Genomic DNA, 17364 nt, shown 5'->3' with positions numbered 1-17364 from the left:
CTTTCTTGGTGAAAGAAACTGAAGCACAAAGAAGGCTGGTGCCCCAGGTTACTGAGTGAAATTCGAGTCCAAATCTATGCTGCCCTGCTCATACCACCTCCACGATCATGTCATTTCCACATGAATCACCCGTGCTACTGTTTATCTGATTTTTTCCCCCTTTAAATGGCTTTGCTCTAACTAACTCAATGTATTTAAAATTTACCCAGATGTGGCTCAGATGGTAAAAAATATGCCTGCAATGCAGGAGACACCAGTTCGATCCCTGGGTTGGGAAGATCCCCTGGAGTAGGAAATGGCAACCTACTCCAGTATTCTTGCTTGGAAAATCCTATGGACAGAGGAGCCTGGTGGGCTACAGTCCATAGGGTTGCAAAGAGTCGGATACGACTAAGCGACACTTTCACAGATCCTAAACAAAAACAACCAGTCAGCATCACTTAGGAAAAATCAAAAGCAGTTAACTATAATGATAAATCCAATTTCAACACCCCTCTGTCCCTGCATGCCCCAGCGCTGCTACCTGCCTGGTGCTGTACAGCTAAAGCTGGACTCGTCTGCTGAAAGAAGAGTGGCCAGTCTGCGAGCACAGTGCACCCATACCAGCAGCAAGGTGAGGTGTGGGACTTAACAAAATCAGGAAGATGAAGAAAAAACTGAAAAGGGAGGAACTTCCCCAGTATGTGATACAGTGTAATCAGCACACAGTCTGTGTAAGTTCCCTACTAGAGATTAGCCAGCTCTCCACTCTCTCACATACAGCCCTGATTTCCTCTAACTTAATAAACTGTGGAAAATTCTGAAAGAGATGGGAATACCAGACCACCTGACCTGCCTCTTGAAAAACCTGTATGCACGTCAGGAAACAACAGTTAGAACTGGACATGGAACAACAGACTGGTTCCAAATAGGAAAAGGAGTACGTCAAGGCTGTATATTGTCACCCTGCTTGTTTAACTTCTATGCAGAGTACACCATGAGAAATGCTGGGCTGGAGGAAGTACAAGCTGGAATCAAGATTGCCGGGAGAAATATCAATAACCTCAGATATGCAGATGACACCACCCTTATGGCAGAAAGTGAAGAGGAACTAAAGAGCCTCGATGAAAGTGAAAGAGGAGAGTGAAAAAGCTGGCTTATAGCTCAACATTCAGAAAACTAAAATCATGGCATCCGGTCCCATCACTTCATGGGAAATAGATGGGGAAAGAGTGGAAACAGTGGCTGACTTTATTTTTCTGGGCTCCAAAATCACTGCAGATGGTGATTGCAGCCATGAAATTAAAAGACACTTATTCCTTGGAAGGAAAGTTATGACCAACTTAGACAGCATATTGAAAGCAGAGACATTACTTTGTCAAAAGGTCTGTCTAGTCAAGGCTATGGTTTTTCCAGTGGTCATGTATGGATGTGAGAGTTGGACTATAAAGAAAGCTAAGCACCAAAGAATTGATGCTTTTGAACTGTGGTGTTGGAGAAGACTCTTGAGAGTCCCTTGGACAGCAAGGAGATCCAGCCAGTCCATCCTAAAGGAAATCAGTCCTGGGTGTTCATTTATAGGACTGATGTTGAAGCTGAAACTCCAATACTTTGGTCACCTGATGTGAAGAGCTGACTCATTTGAAAAGACCTTGATGCTGGGAAAGGTTGAGGGCGAGAGGAGAAGGGGACGACAGGATGAGATGGTTGGATGGCATCACTGACTCAATGGACATGAGTTTGGATGAACTCTGGGAGTTGGTGATGGACAGGGAGGCCTGGTGTGCTATCGTTCATGGGGTTGCAAAGAGTCAGACACGACTGAGCGACTGAACTGAACTGAACTGAGGGGGTGTGAGAAGAGAACACCGAGAACTAGAGCAGGATTCTGCGGTGCATCAAAACCACGTTGACCAGGGTCTGGCCAACAGAAAGTTCTGATCTCATGGGCCACAACTGGCTCCTACCAGGAGCTCAAGTCCAGGTGCAGCAGGCAGAGGGTAGGACCTGATGACTGTCACCAGGAGGGTGGGGAGGCGTCCTGTGGGCCATACATTTGCTGTGAGAGTAGGGCTGGACGAGGGGGATTGAGACATAGCCACAGAACAAACTTTAAATAGGTGGGTGGGGACTGAGCAGACTGGCCCAGTTGCACCAGGCCAAATGTCTGAGAATGGAGTCAAAGACCATGTGCTACTTCATCCTGGCTCCCAGATCCCAGAGGATGAGAGAAAGAGGAACTGGACACACATCTTCCCCCACCTCACTCCTGGTTTTCCCTGGGTCTGCATGCAACACTGGCCAGCTCTGCAGCCTCAGAGAGGCTTAGAACAGCTTTCCCTCTCTGCGTGGAGTCTTCCTTGGATTCACTCTTAATCATAGTGAGTGGGCGGTTGCAGGATACCAGGACATTGGTGATCAGAATCACCTCTCTTGTTCTCCACCCTAGGTGAGGAAGCACAATGTAGATCCTGCCCACACTGTGGCCAGCTGCCTGCCAAAGAGGCTTCCTTGGGTGTCAGTATGCATGTGGGGACTAGGGGCACACGGTAGTCCCTTGGCAGGTGTGCCTTGGAGTACTGGAATCCCAACTTGGGCTCTGCAAAGGTCCCCAAAGGGGTATCCTCTCCTTGTGTAGTGTCTCTCCTGAGGCAGAAGTCAGGTTTGGCCCATGCACAAGTAACTTACTGAATTGGTTTCTATTCCTGAATAACAAATTATTGCAAATGCGGTTGCTTAACACAATGTACACATGTTATCTCAGGGTGTCTGTGGGTCAGGAGTCCAGGCAGGGCTTAGCTGGGTCTTCTGCTGGGTCTTCTCACAGAGTAGCAATCACAGATGTGGTCTCATCTGGAGGCCCAGCTTAGGATGGATCCACTGTGAAGCTCACTCAGGCTGTGAGCAGAATCTGTTCCCTTGCTCTTAGTTCCTTAAGGCCACTGTGGGGTCCTGGTCCCAGGTCCCCTGCGTGCCCCCTCACAATGTGGCAGCTGACTTCAAGGCCTGCAGAAGAACTGATCAGTCCCCAGGGAGGTCTAAAAGGGGTCATCTACTTAAGTCAAGTCTAGATTAATCTTCCTTTTGATCATTTCAACACCAACCAGTTAGGGACCTTAATCACATTAGCAAAATCCCTTTTGCCATATGGCGTTAGTTGTTCAGTTGTGTCCAACTCTTTACGACCCAGGGACTGTAACTTGCCAGGCTCCTCTGTCTATGGGAATTCTCCAGGCAAGAATACTGGAGTGGGTAGCCATTCCTTTCTCCAGGGGATCTTCCCAACCTAGGGATTGAACCCAGGTCTCCTGCATTGCAGGCAGATTCTTTACCACCTGAGCCACCAGGGAAGCCCTTTTTGCCATATAAGGTAACACAATCAGGGCAGTGACAGTCTATCACACATTCAAGGGTAAGGCTTACATAGGGTGTGTACACATATCAAGGGGCAGTCTTAGAATTTAGTCTGCCATATGACCCTTACTCAAAACTTTGAGAGAAAGTTTGCTCTAATCTGTAACAGAAATATAACATGGCTAAAATTAAGTTAGATTTTTAACACGAGTATGAAGATAGGCTATGTTTTCCTTTGGGATCTCAAATTGTAGCTTATCATTTGGGAAAGGGGCATATATGATGTCATAAAATTTAATGACAACAGTCTCTTCAACCCCATTTGGTTCTATGAAAACAGAAGGAAACAAGCATTTGGCAGGACTGCTGGACATGGTTGGGGGGACAGGGGCTGCGCATTGCACAACAGCAGGTGCCACTTCCAGTTCGGTCGATGACACTCCTAGCGGTTCTGTAGCCTGTAAATGGGGCCACAACAGAGGTCCTCAGACCCGCTATCTTTGGGCTATCTTTGGGCACTGGGAGCATCTACAGTTGTAACTCCTTGACTGAGGACAAGCTGCTGTGGGCAACAGCAAATGCAAAGCCATTTGGAACAAGCTTGTTTCTGGAACAAGCCCTTCAGCCTCAAAATGGGTGACTTCCCAGACATCACAGAAAGGCCCAAACCCCTGCTCCGAGCTCAGCATGTGGGTGGGCTTTCCAGCCCTGCTACACCCAGATACCTACTCAGCTGTTCCCTCCGCAGCCTTCTCTATTGTCTCCTCAGGTTCCCAAAGCAGCCTGTCTTTCCCAAAGCCACCACCTTTGGTTACCCTCTGTCCTCTCTATCCATACGCCCTCCTAGACAGCTGGGGTGGGCCTGGGTTGGGGCCAGTACAGGGCTTGCCCATGGAAGGGGCCCAGTACACGGGCTACCCTGCCGGATGAATGGGGATGCCCTGCCTGCTGTGAGTGCTCTGGTAAGAGTGGGGCCTGCCTCTTGGGCCCTCCTGGTTGGCGGGCAGTGTACACTGATGGCTGTTCCAGTGGATGCTCCCCACTCAGCCTGGGCACAGGGAAAAGGAGAGGCAGCCTGGGGGGAGGCAAGAGACAATGAGTCCAGATTCAGGCCCAGTGAGCACACCGTCTGTGGACACCTGACTGGAAGTGACCTTTGGCAGATGGAGCTACTGGTATAAACCTCAGTAGAAATCAGGCCTTGGAGAGAAAACAGAGGTTAAGTCAGAAGGTGGAGGACTCCCCTCCCCAACCAAAGAGGTCACTGTGGTGCTATGGACAGAATGCTGGTTCAAATGCCAGCTCACCGCTTGGACAAGTGAAGTTGCTCTGCTACCTGTACTGATTCACCTGTAAATCAAGGGTAAAAATGCTCTCTTCCCAGAGTGAGATTAAAGGAAATAATGTAAGGGGAAGGGTGACAAAGCCCCCACAGAAGACATGCTCTTCAGATGGTTCTGAGGGCTACTTCATGTCGGGGAGTACACAGTGGAACCCATGACTGAATGGAGAGACACCCCAAGCACGGAGCGCAGAGGGCTGTTATGTCTCCGAAGTCCAGCTGTGGCTGGCACTAAAGTATCCAAACATTTAAAAACATCCTGACACATGTTGCCAGCCACCAACCGGAACACTAACACCCTCCAGAAGCATGAGCTTACTGTGTCTGCGTCTGGAAGCTCTGCACCCATCAAGGGGTTTTAGATCATGTCACCTGCTCTAGGAAGCCACCCACCTCCCCCTCACCTTGTTGTCACTTGTAAGCACATTTGTCCATCTCTCTCCATAAACTGCATTCCCTGAGGATATCTCCTCACTCTTGCTCAGCATCCAGCAAGCCACGTACATAAAAGGGAGATAAAGTTCTGGGTTGCTTTTCCTTTTGAAGAGGAAAGATGGATCCGAGTGAGCCTGGTTAGGATTCAATCTGACCAGCAGAGGGCGCAAAAGCCATTGAAGATGCAGAAGAAGAGGGTGAGGCCTCCGCTTGTGCAAGATTTCCTGGAAACACTTTTAGCAAGTAACACATTTATAATAGCTTTTTTTCTGTCATATTCTTTCCTTTTGCCTATTCCTTGCAGGATTTGTCACTTGGCAGCTGCAAAAGCCTGCAAAAGCTCAGGGCTTGGGAAACTCCCAGAAAGTCAAGGCCGCGGCCCCCTGTCCAATCCACATTTTAGCAGCTGGAGGGGATTTAGTTGGAATTGAGAGGAGATGGGAAAGGATGGTCCTGGAGGGAGCACTCACACCCTTGCTGGCCTTTGACCTTCCAAGGCTGCCAGCCAGGTCACTGAGCAGCTGGGGTTCTCCAGAGGAATCAGCCTTTAGAGTCTGTTAGGGCTGCCACTGAAGGGAGTGAGTGTACTGTCACAAGGAGTATGCAAGAAGCTGGAAAGTAAGGGTGAATAATTCCTACTCTAAAGACTATTGTGGGATTAAATGAGGTGATGGTTGTAAAGCATCCAACCCTGTGCCCAGGTGTATCAGTATCAGGAAGACTTTAAATTGTTGAGAATTCAGACATGGGAGTAGGAAATGAACTTAATGATTTGTGTTTCTAAGGCCAAAATACTGCAAAAATAATGAATGCTTTCATGGAAAAAAAATTTAGAATGTTCATTAAATAAGGTAACCCTTCAGATACAGAGGTGCACCTCTTTGGGCAATCAGAAGAATTTGCATCTAGACGAGCAGACTAGGAATTGGCAGCTATGATCCATTGCCTGTTTTTGCATGGCCTGTGAACTGAGAATGTTCTTCACATTTTTAAATAGTTGAAACAAATAAAGATAGGACAAATATTTGTGACATAATATTTTATGAAAATTAGATGAAGTTCAAGTTTTGATGTGCATATGGAATGAGACTGGCACAGAGCCACATTCATTCCTTTACACGTTCCCTATGGTGGCATTCATGCCCAAGGGCAGAATGGAGGCACTACACCAGATCCATACAGCCCACAAAGCTTAAAATATTTACTTATCTGGCCTTTTACAGAAAGTTTTTCAACCCTTGATCTAGACTGTTAAAATTGGTAAGAAAGAATTCATCTAGTTCATCCCTTCTTGTTTTTTTCATTTGGGGAAACAGGGAATGAGCTTGCATCGTGGGTTCCTTGTGTGCCCTGCATGGCATTTGGACATTTACAAGCAGGGCCTCTGTGCCCATGTTTGGCACTGATGAACGTGTACAAAAGAGTGCAGGAAGCACAGGTGTATGTGGACTGGCACCAACTCCTAGACCCTTTATCTCGCTCAGACCAGCAGGAGGACTGGACTGGAGCCCAGGAACCAGAGGCTGGGTCTGGCCTGGTGTCTAAGGAACAAGGTGATTGTGGCTTCTCTCTTTCCTCTTTACTTCCCGCTCCCCACCCACTCCCCACCCCCCAAATACTGCAGAGGAGAAGGGACTTCTGTGTTAGGGAGGACAGATATAGGTGTGAATTCCCTCTTGCAAGGGGCAATATGTTCTGGCCTCCCATCTGTTGGAAGACACCCTGGAGGAGATGTACCCGCCTTGCCTGGCTGGGTCACAGATTCAGTCTTTTGCCTCATTCATCTTTGCCACCTCGAATGACCAGCTAGCTGGGAGGAGACCCTGCCCCAGGTCCACAGCCCACATAAGCCTCCCAGGGCTCTGCAGTGGGGTACCTGGAGGTCCCCTGATGAGTACAAGGCCCCTCCCTTTATTACCAGGGAGACAGACTGGCATGTGGACCCTTTCTGACCAAAGGAAACAGGGAAAGAGAGAGAAGAGAAGCAGGGAAGGAGCAAGAGCACAAGAAAAGAGGAAGAAGAAGCATGCAGAGGAAGCAGGCTAAAGAAGAAAAAGGGTAAACAGATGAAGGGAGGGAAAAGAGAACGAACAGAAAAGAAGGAGGGGAGAAAAACAAGGAAGAAAAACAAAGCTTGAGCCATTTTCATGAATCTTGCCTGCGGGTCTGTTTGGAGGGACCGGCCTCTGTCGTGGGACCTCTCCTTTTCTGTCCTGTCACCGAGGCCGGTCCCGTGGCTTCAGGAGGACAGTGGCCCAAGCGAGCGGGCACCTCGTTCGTTCTCTCAAAGGCCAGAACGGCTGGGAACCTGGACTGGGGTCCCTGACTGGCGCCCGGGAGGGAGTCGGACCCAGCCTCCTGCTCCTTGGCACCGTGTCCCTGGAGCACAGCGCCCTTGTTTCAGAGCACATTCTCGAAGGACCTGCGCATACCTGCGGGAGAAGCCGGCGGGAGACTCCCCAGGCTGCCTACACAAGGCGTGGATATCTGAGCGCAGGAGCTGCTGAGCGAGTCTTGGGGCCCGAGAGAGCGGAGGCACTCGCAGCCACTACTTCCCGGCCCTGCGTGTGGCCTTCAGTGCAGATACTGTTCAGGACTCCACTCGGAACCAAGGTAGTTGTTCAAACCCTCCCGGCTAGGCTAAAATGCCTAGGGGCGAGTGCAGAACAGCCCGGGGTCTGCGCTGTGCCCAGCAGGAACGCTTTGGGTTTCTGGGGGCATCAAGAACGGGATTCTGACTGGGTCAAGGCAATTATTGCCTACCTACGGATCTGGTCTTTAAAACACATTTCTAAAGAAAATCACACGTTAAAAAAAAATAGCTACAAAACAAAAATAAAGTAATTATTTCCAGAGGAACAAATATGTAAATTACTTGAAGAGGGAGAATTTGAAGGGGGGAGGGAAGGATGTGTCTCAAGGCGCTGTCCCCAAAGGCTCTTTGAGCCCTGAGCTCACAGGTGTTTGAAATGATTCAAAACGAAAAGTCCACACATGACTTGAAATGTTCATAAAGGAAGGCATCAGTAGAGATCCGCTTCTCCAAAGAGAAAGTGATCATGAGGTCATCAGGAGGTGTGACTTAGGAGCGTGGAGACGGAGTAATTTTATAACATCGAGATTTTCTGTTCTGAAGGCAAGGCAGATGTCGCCAGTCTTGAATCCAGACACTATGAGCAAGAATGGGGCACGGGGCCTCAGGACGAGCGATGCGTTCCCGGCGGTGCCGGTATGCTCCTCCTGGCATGGTCCACGGAGACAGAGCCGGTGCGGCCACCTGAGAACCTCAGCCACCAGCGTTAGCCTGCCCTGGGCCGGGGACAATCACAAGTGACCGCTTTCAAAAGAAGCCCGTAGAGGATGACTTTCGTTCTGGGCGCGGACGCGACCGCGGGCGCCCTTGAGGAGACCGGGCACAAGGGCGAGGGACGCCGGGTTGCCAAGGGTGGCAGACCGGGAAGTCCTTCGCGGCTCCGTTCCTGGATGACTTGGGCTTGAGGGGAGGTGTGGCGCCCCCACCCCTAGCAGCTGCCTACCGGAGGTTGCGCCCAGGGGTGAGCAGATAGGTCCAGAGGAAACCACTCTTGGTGGTTCCCATCCCCGACTCTGTTCTGCGGAGTAGGACACAAACCCTCGACAGCTGGGAGAGGAGACAACGAAAAAGGGCCAGGGTTCGGTGGATGCTGGAGGGGGAACTGGGCCCAGAACACTCCAGGTAACGCAGAAGCACCCAGACCTGGTCAGAGACCTTGCCCGGGCCTGCGGACTGCTTCCTCATCTGTACAATGGTTCGGGCCCCCTTCGCCCCATCGGCTCCAGAAACCCACCCGGGAGGCGCCAGGGAAGGAGGAGCTCTTAACTGGAGAAGGGGAAGGTCTGGGACCTGCGTTCCTGGGCTGAGGGGGTTCGGTTAGGGAGGGAGGTAATCCTCTCTCGCGCCGTTGCCCTTACGGCGCGGCTGTGGGGTCTGAGGAGCACAGCAGCAGTGGGGAGGGGGCCCCACCCGGCGTCCGGGCGGCGCCGAGACCCCCCTGCTGCCCGGAGCCCCTCATCGCCCGGCCCGCGGTGAGGGCGGCTGGCTGCGGGCGCTGAGGTCACCTTTTCCACTGCGCCCGCCGAGAGCGGACGGTTTCCGGGATTTTCGAGGCGGCAGCGGCGGCGGGAGGCCCGGGCTGGAGGAGCTGGGCCCGGTGGTTGCACCCCTGAGGCGGGGGCTAGAAGGCTGGGACCGCGCGAGAGGCCCTGAGGCCCCTTCGCCCAAGGGGGTTTTCCCTTCTCTGGGCCTCTGTTCCCCACCGGGAGGAGGGACCCTTCTTTCTGGGAAGGAAGGAGGAAGGACCCCACTCTCTGGGAATCATTTGCCGGCCAATAATGCTACAATTCCCAAGCAAAAGAGGCCCTGCTGCTCTTTGTGAGTATTTTTTCGCCTAAAAGGGGGTTTATCTGTAGATCTTCTTTGGGATCACAGCTGAGCACAGGCATGCCCAGAGAGGGGAGATCAGAGGCCTACCCACCCAGGGAAGGGCCTTGAGGGGTGACAGGGAGCCCTTTGGACCAGCTAGGGTCTCCAATGCTCCAAAGAGTGTTGGGCCTTATTCCTGGCGCCTGCCATGGCTCAGACCTCAGCCTCCAGAAGCTAAGCCCAAGTAGCTGAGGGGAAGTATTCCCCTTCAGCATCTGCGAAATAGGGTGGGGGCTGGACTTACACTAGTCTTCTGACTCCCAAAAATCTAGAGGTGAAGCCTCAATCCTGAAAATAACCTCCTACCCCTAAACCTGACCCAGGACTGGAGGCAAAATGTATTTGGTGAGTTGATCAATGTGATTCCCAAGTCCTCCGATCTGGGTCCTGAGCTCCGCTGGTTTGGAGGACCTAAGACCCTCAGGGAGGCAACTGCCTAAAGCAGAGATGGTTCAAAGCCAGATGGCTTCAGTTAAGGGCACAAATAGAAGGTAAAGGGATGGAGTGGGGGTGGCTGGGTTTAACCCTCACAGTAGGCTACCCATAGGCTATGCCCTTGGGAAGGTATGGAAAGAAGGAGCCAGAGGTGGCTGATGGGCCCTACTAGGTGGAAGGAGGTGAGAGGAAAGTGGGCCCCATGCCATATGCACCAGGACCAAATAGAAAACAAACCCTGCTCACTGTGGTCCCTGAGCCAGTACTTTCCTCTTGGTGGGCCTTAGTTTCACCATCTGAGAAAGTAGGTGGTTGGACTGGGTGACACCCAAGCACCTATCTAGGGAGGGGTTCTCTTTGCCTGTGAGCTAGAAGAGGCTCCCAGCTAGACTACCTAGAGCTCTGGGAGACACTGGCTTTTCTCTGTTTGCCTGGTGGCTGCTGGGCCAACTGAGGTGGCACAGACCCACTCCCTGTTTCTCTATCTCTCACCAGGAGAGAGGCCTGCCTTGTGTGGGATATCCTCACTCTTAATGGGTCCCACACTATCCCCTTCTGAGCAGCCTTGTGACTCATAAGATCACCCACATAGGGAGCAGCTGGAGGTCTTTTCAGTCCTGAGGAGGGCTGGGAGGTTCAGAAAGGTGCAGCCCTGGCTGAAGTCACTCAACAACTAGGGGGACGGGCAGCTGGGCTCTTAGAGCCTCTGGTAAGACATTCTCTTTGTCCCTGTGGACAAAGAGTCTTGGGCATCTCCTCATTCACAGGTGCCAGGGCCTCACTGCCAGCAGCTAGAGCTTGAGAAGCTGCATCATCCTGAGGTGAGGCAGGGCCACGGGTGTCGTAAGTAGGTCCTGTTTCCCAGAGGTGATCACTGAGGTCCCAGGCAGAGCTCATATGGGAAAGAGAAGAGGCCAGGACCCCAGCTGAGGGACTCCCAAGGGACAGGAGGAGAAGGGTAGGCACCCTCCCCAGTCTCCTGGGGACACCCACCCATCTCCGCTGACACTCCACCCTCCTTGTCTAGATAAACTATATACTCCTCCCTAGTCCATCCTATGTATCCATGGGAACAGGACCCCCCACTAAGTCCTCACAGCCTCCCTGAAATCAAATGTCAGCATCTTCTCTGGACAGGTCAGGAGACTGAGGTCCAGAATGGGGCAGTGGCTTGTCTCTAGTGACAATGCCAAAGAGATAGACTAAGTGGAGAGTTGAGCTTTGGGATTGACTCCCTAACTTGAACTAATATTCCCCTGATGATGAAGAGAGAGACCTACAAAGCCTCTGGCCTTCCTCAATCATATTGGGGTCCTTAAGGCTCAGAGAGGAGGCAGGAGCCAGAGGTCATCTCCAGATTCCCAGGGCCCTCTGTGGCTTCTCATCCAGCTCCACCCAATACCCGTTTTCTCTGTTCCTCCAAAACTGCGAAAAGGCAAATCTGCAGCCTTTCCTTTTCCTGGCATCCACCTCTTGCTCTAACTAGGGGAACCCAACACACTCCACAGCGTCTAGGGTTGTGTGGAGGGGTCCACATATCACTTGACAATATAAGCAAATTCTGGCTGGAGAAATCTGACTCTCAGGGCGGTTCCGGAGAAATGAGGCGGTGCCTGGTAAACTGAGGCACAGGTAAGATCACTGCCCTGCGAGTTGCCCTCGGCCCACTGCTGCACTCCAGCCCCGCGGGTGGCCCTGCGTCCTGGCATGGAGGCTGAGCACCGCCACCCACTTCCCAGCCGAGCTTTCTACTCCTCCCCCCGATCTCTCCGGGGCTCCCTAACCCCTACCCAGGCCGCCCGCCTTGCTAGCTGTCCCATCTTTCTTTACTGCCCCGTCTTTCTGTCCTGCTTGCCTCTGTGCTCTCTGGCACGTCACGGCCCGCTGACTCCCGCGCCTCTGTCGGTCGCTCTCTGCGCACGTCTCGGCGTCCCTGGCATCCTCACGTCACCGTCTCGCATCTTGTGTGGCCCTCGGTGTCTCGCTCTAGACCCTCTCTCACCTCTCTCTCTCTCTCTCTTTCTCGATCTCCCATCCCCGGGGTTCTTGTGTCCCGAGCTCTCCGGCTCGATCCTTCTTGGGCGTGCGCTCCGCTGGGTCTCCCTCTGTCTGGGTCGGTCTGCCCCTCTCGCGGCCCCCTCCCTCCTGCCACCCTCCCATCTCTGGCCCTCCCTCGGGCTCGGCCTGGGGGGTGAGGGGCGGTGTCGCGGGGCGGGGCGGGGCGGCCGGGCGGGGCGGGGCGGGGCGGTGACGCGGGGCCGACCGGGCTAGAGGCGCGGCAGAGCGGGGCGGGGGCGCAGTCTCGGGTCCGACCAGCCGAGCCCCGCGCGCCCCGCCCGCGCCCTGTGCCTCCGCCCGGCTGGCCGGCGGGGGAGGGGGCATGAGCCGGCGCCCGCGCGCCGCCGGGAGCTGCGGGCCGGCCTAGACCCCGCGCGGGCCCCGCGCCCCAGCCGCTGACGCCGCCGAGCTCCGGGAGCCGCGATGCAGCGGCCGGGGGAGCCGGGCGCAGCGCGCTTCGGGCCGCCCGAGGGCTGCGCCGACCACCGGCCGCACCGCTACCGCAGCTTCATGATCGAGGAAATCCTCACTGAGCCTCCGGGGCCCAAGGGCGCCGCTCCCGCCGCCGCCGCCGCCGCCGCGGGCGAGCTGCTCAAGTTCGGCGTGCAGGCGCTACTGGCGGCGCGGCCCTTCCACAGCCACCTGGGTACGTGCGGGGCCGGGGGCCGCGGGGCGCTGGCCGGGCTCGGCGGGAGGAAGCGAGCCGCGGCCTCTGCGGGACGCAGCTCTGGGCACGCAGGCCCCGGGTCGTTCCTTCGGCGCGTTCCAGGCAGGGAAGCAAAAGGGGCAGGCGCCGGGCCGCGCAGAAACCAGGCCTCGTGCCCGTGGGCCAGGCCAGCCGGGAGAGCATTCGCTCTCTTCTTCACTGCTACCCTGTGGTTTCCAGCCCCAAGGAGTCCAGCCCGGGGACCCGAGCCCGCATCCCCATCGCGGGCGCTGGACCAGACTGCGAATGTCAGACTTCGGGTCAAAGCGACCTCAGGCCGCGGGCGCCTGGGCCTTCGCCACAGGACTTGGGAGTGGCCGTGGCTGCCCAAGCTGGGGAAGCTGGACCTTGATGGAAGAGGCCCGTGTGTCTGAGTGCTGTTCTGGGGGCTGACGCTGGCCGGAGCCAGCCCAGAGCTCCCGGAGCCCAGGGTCTCAGGCTGGCGACGAACCCGCCTGTGCTGTAGCGTAGACCCCCTTGGGCCCTGCCTGAGATCAAGAGGCTTGTCTGTGAGCTGCTGCCGGACTGGCCCTTATGCTCCAGATCGGCGGCACCTTGGCGGAGCTTGAACCAGCAACTCAGACTTTTTCTGCTCCTTTCAGTTCTCTTCTCTTCTTCCCTTGTCCAGGCCCTGCCTTGACCTGCCTGCCCTCTCCAATGCATTCCCTCTTCTGACCTTTCCCTGTCTCTCTCCAACCTTCCTCTCAGTGGGGTGGGTCTGCCCTTCCTCTCACCGTCCCCCGAGGATCCCTTCTCCGCTCCCGCTGCCTTCTCACTTTCACCCGCTCATCTTTCCTGGGCCCTTCTTGACTCCAGCGGCCTAACATCGCCGGTAGTGAGATGTATCCGGGCAGGGAGCCCTCCTACCTTCTAGCAGGACCTCAGCCCAGGGAACTGACATCCTCTATACCCAGTGACCCTTCAGCCTGTGATCCGCCTGCCTGAGGGGCAGCGGGACCAGTTGGTTCGTTTTGAGTTCAATCTCTGCTGCCTTTTGCCTCCAGCTGCGCTGTTAATAATTCGTTTGAAGCGGGCAAAAAATAAAAAATCATTTAGGACTAATGAAAATTGAAACGTCTTCGCGGGGAAGAGTCTAAAGAGAGAAAACAGGAAGAACAAATTTCCTATTTCTTGGGGGTGCTTTGGAATTTCCGGGAAGCTCCCAACTTCACCCTCACTGACTGTCCTGCCTGTTCACTGCCTGTCTCTCGGGGTGGCTGTTTTGCCCTGCATAGACCAGCAGACTGTTTACTTCATTGAAACTCTCTTCCCGCCCCCACCCCCACCAATGCAGCAAAGCCGATTTTGGTGGGGGAAATGCTCATGTTCCTAACTGTACCGTTTTTTCTTGGTTTCCCTTTCCTGTGACACACATACTCCGTTGGTTTGGGAGCTTCGACCTTGTTCATTGGGAATCCTGAAATGTCAGGGCAGCTGGGGCCTGGGGAACGCCAGGCAGAGCCCGGGTTGGGGAGGTCCCCCTTCCAGACTCTGGGAACCACGGCGTCAAGGAGGGTCTGCCTAGCACAGATTTCTCACTTCCCGGCGAGCACGAAGGTTTTGTGCCGGGGGCACTGGCTGAGGGCGAGCTGTCGGCAGGGGCGCACGGCGCGAGGATCTCCAAGAGGAGGAGCACGGCTCGAGCTCACCCGGCTCCCCACTCTCTCCCCACAGCCGTGCTGAAGGCCGAGCAGGCGGCGGTGTTTAAGTTCCCGCTGGCGCCGCTCGGCTGCTCCGGACTGGGCTCGGCGCTGCTGGCCGCGGGGCCTGGGCTCCCCGGCGCGGCGGGCGCTCCGCACCTGCCGCTGGAGCTGCAGCTTCGCGGGAAGCTGGAGGCGCCAGGCGCTGGGGAGCCGGGCACCAAGGCCAAGAAGGGGCGTCGGAGCCGCACCGTGTTCACCGAGCTGCAGCTGATGGGCCTAGAGAAACGCTTTGAGAAGCAGAAGTACCTCTCCACGCCGGACAGGTAGCGCGGGGCCAGGCTGGGCCCAGCGGGTAGTGGGAGGGAGGCTGCATGCCCTGCTGAGGGTGCACCCCGCTCTTTCCAGAATAGATCTCGCCGAGTCCCTGGGTCTGAGCCAGTTGCAAGTTAAGACGTGGTACCAGAATCGAAGGATGAAGTGGAAGAAAATAGTAAGTGTTTTCGCGGTTTTCTGTGTTTTCTATTTGCCGCCACGCCCCTGCAGCCTGAGCTACTCTCTCCACCGTGGAGATTTGCACCCAGTCCTCCCGATTCCCTCCGTCCTGGTGCCCAGAAGGACCCTCCCTGCTCTCTGTCCCTCTGGGTGCCCTAGCTCAGCTTCCTTCCGGTGCCCTGGCCCAGCTCCTTTCGTGCTCCCTGAGCTCTCAGTGTTCCTGGAAGACTTGAACCCTCCGCCCGAAAAGCTCTGGTCGTTTTGCCCTAGCAGCGCTTGGACAAATGGCCACCATTTCCCAGGGGCTAGGCGCGGCCTCCAATGGCCTCGATGGGCTCTCCAGGTCCTGCCTGCCTCTCCAGGACGCCGGGATCCCCGGCCAGTTCACCGCAGCGCCACTGGTCTCCCTCGCAGGTGCTACAGGGCGGCGGCCTGGAGTCTCCCACCAAGCCCAAGGGGAGGCCAAAGAAGAACTCCATCCCCACGAGCGAACAGCTGACGGAGCAGGAGCGCGCCAAGGAGGCGGAGAAGACGGTGGAAGCACCAGGCGAGGCCAGCGACCGGAGCCACGAGGACTGAGCGCGGCAGAGGGTGCGGGCCCAGGGAACCCCAGCGCAGTCGGCGGCTCCCAGAATCCGCCGAAAGCCGCGAGTCGGCCCTTCTGCGTCCACGCCGTTTGCTTTCTAAACTTTTTATTATTACCTTGAATGCGGACAGTTAGGGGCCAAACAAGGACAGACCCTGAAGCCAAACCGAGGCCCCAGTGCGCTCGCGGGCCTTAGCCTGGAAACTCACATGAGACGCGGCAGAAGGTCGCCTCCGCTCGGAGCTCAGCGGCGCCAGGCGCTCCACGCGCGTTCACGCCCCGCTCCTTTCCTGCACCCCCACTCGCCTCTGGCCGGCCCCCGGGCTCAGACGCCTCCAGGCACACACGCGCTTCCACGCGTCGGGGACCCCGCGGCCCGGCCACCACGGCCGGAGATGGCGCCCAGACAAACCGACGTCGCTGGGGCCCCTACCCCTCTCTTACGAAGACGGTGATTTTTTTTTTTTTTTTCCCAATAAAATATTTTATGACACAGCGGGACTTGATGAGGGAGTTTCTGAATCCGCGAGGTTGAAGGGGGACACGGCGAGGTAAGAGGGAGACACGCAGTGGCTTCTGAAACATCCTTGCCCCGGGGTTCCGTGGATTCGAGCCTTAATCAGCTCCACCCGGCTGGGCCGGCACGCAGGAGGCTCGGTTGCTGCAGGATCCTAGGAATCGCTTCCACTTTGGGCATTAGAGGCCAGTGTGAACCTGCTCCCTTCCTTCTCGGCCCAGGGCGCTGCGGATGGCAGCAATCAGGCTACACAGCGGTCTGCAACAGGAGCGGGAGCCCCAGGCCACCTCGCTCTCACTCGGCAAGTAGCCCCGGGCTGAAAACTGCCCCAATTGTTGGTTCGGTCTCAGGGACTAACTGTGAGGTCCTTGAGATTTTCTGGCCAGCCCATCCTAAGGCTGACGGGAAACCTAGGACTCACCTCGAGGCCGGCCACCATCAGCAGTCCTTGCCTGCAGAGGCACCCGGCTCCCGGAGTTTTCACGTTTTCTACAGTATACACCCGGTGGAGGCACCTAGGAACCGAGTGGGGGTACCTGAGGCAGAGAGCAGAGGACCCCAAACTGCTCACAGTTTTTCAGGGTGCCCCTTTCCAAGGGCATGGCCTGGTGGCATGTGCTTGCTGTCCCCCGCCCCCAGCCCCTTTCGCTGGGGAAGGTTTCCAGTTGCCTCCTCCCTGACCTAAGCTGGGCTGCGAGCTCCCCAGTTCGTTCCTGTTTTGGTGCTTTCTAGGACTACCACCAGGCTATGGAGATGGGGAAATGGGCACACCATTGGTTAAAGCTAGGGGACAGATGGAAACTTGGCTCTGCAGAGTTCCAAACAGGAACAAGATTTGAAACCAGGTCCTTGCAGGTGCAAACAGAGACGGAAAGAGTCAGGAACATTATACTGAGATGCAGGCTTTGAATTTCAGAATGTGAAAACCGTTATGGCTTTCACCTGCAGTGGCTGATAGCTTCCTTTTCAAACTGGCCACTTGATTGCCCTTTCCTAAAACTTGCACTTGGACTTCTGGTACCCAAGCATCACTGGCCTTGGTTTGAGGCTGGGAGGACTGAAAAAGAGGATGTTTTCTGAGGTTGGCAGGCAATTCTCTGCAAGCCCCAGCCCTGCCAAGTCTTTGGGAAATCAGCTCCCTTTCTAGGCTCTTAAACTCAAAAACAGCTCCCAGACTACTCACTTGCCACTGTCCCCTGAGGGGCCTGAGAAAACCTGTAGGCAGGAGGGAAGAAATAGACCATCAGTGTATGACTGCAACTCTTAATTCCTTCCATCCCTTAGGGTTACCTCCAGGTCTGCTCAATGTAGTGGTCCTGCCAAAACCTTCCTACAGCAGGCCCAGGCTAGCCAAA

At 55.3% G+C, this 17364-nt stretch overlaps 1 protein-coding gene across 1 annotated transcript; it reads left to right on the top strand.

Moving 5' to 3' along the window:
- Positions 1-12266: 12266 nt before the first annotated feature.
- BARX1 (BARX homeobox 1) lies at positions 12267-15987 on the top strand. The gene is made up of 4 exons (XM_003586424.6): positions 12267-12711; positions 14446-14737; positions 14820-14904; positions 15321-15987. The coding sequence occupies exons 1-4, from the start codon at positions 12489-12491 to the stop codon at positions 15483-15485; spliced, it is 765 nt and encodes a 254-aa protein (XP_003586472.2). The 5' UTR covers positions 12267-12488; the 3' UTR covers positions 15486-15987.
- Positions 15988-17364: the final 1377 nt, after the last annotated feature.

This window comes from Bos taurus, chromosome 8, assembly GCF_002263795.3.
Source record: "Bos taurus isolate L1 Dominette 01449 registration number 42190680 breed Hereford chromosome 8, ARS-UCD2.0, whole genome shotgun sequence".
Lineage (NCBI taxonomy): Eukaryota > Metazoa > Chordata > Mammalia > Artiodactyla > Bovidae > Bos > Bos taurus.
This window is presented reverse-complemented; position numbering and strand designations above follow the sequence as displayed.

Coding starts and splice junctions, on each gene's coding strand:
- BARX1 (XM_003586424.6), top strand. CDS start 12,489: ATGCAGCGGCCGGGGGAGCCGGGCGCAGCGCGCTTCGGGCCGCCCGAG. Junction 14,738..14,819: donor TACCTCTCCACGCCGGACAG/GTAGCGCGGGGC, acceptor CGCTCTTTCCAG/AATAGATCTCGCCGAGTCCC. Junction 14,905..15,320: donor GGATGAAGTGGAAGAAAATA/GTAAGTGTTTTC, acceptor TCTCCCTCGCAG/GTGCTACAGGGCGGCGGCCT.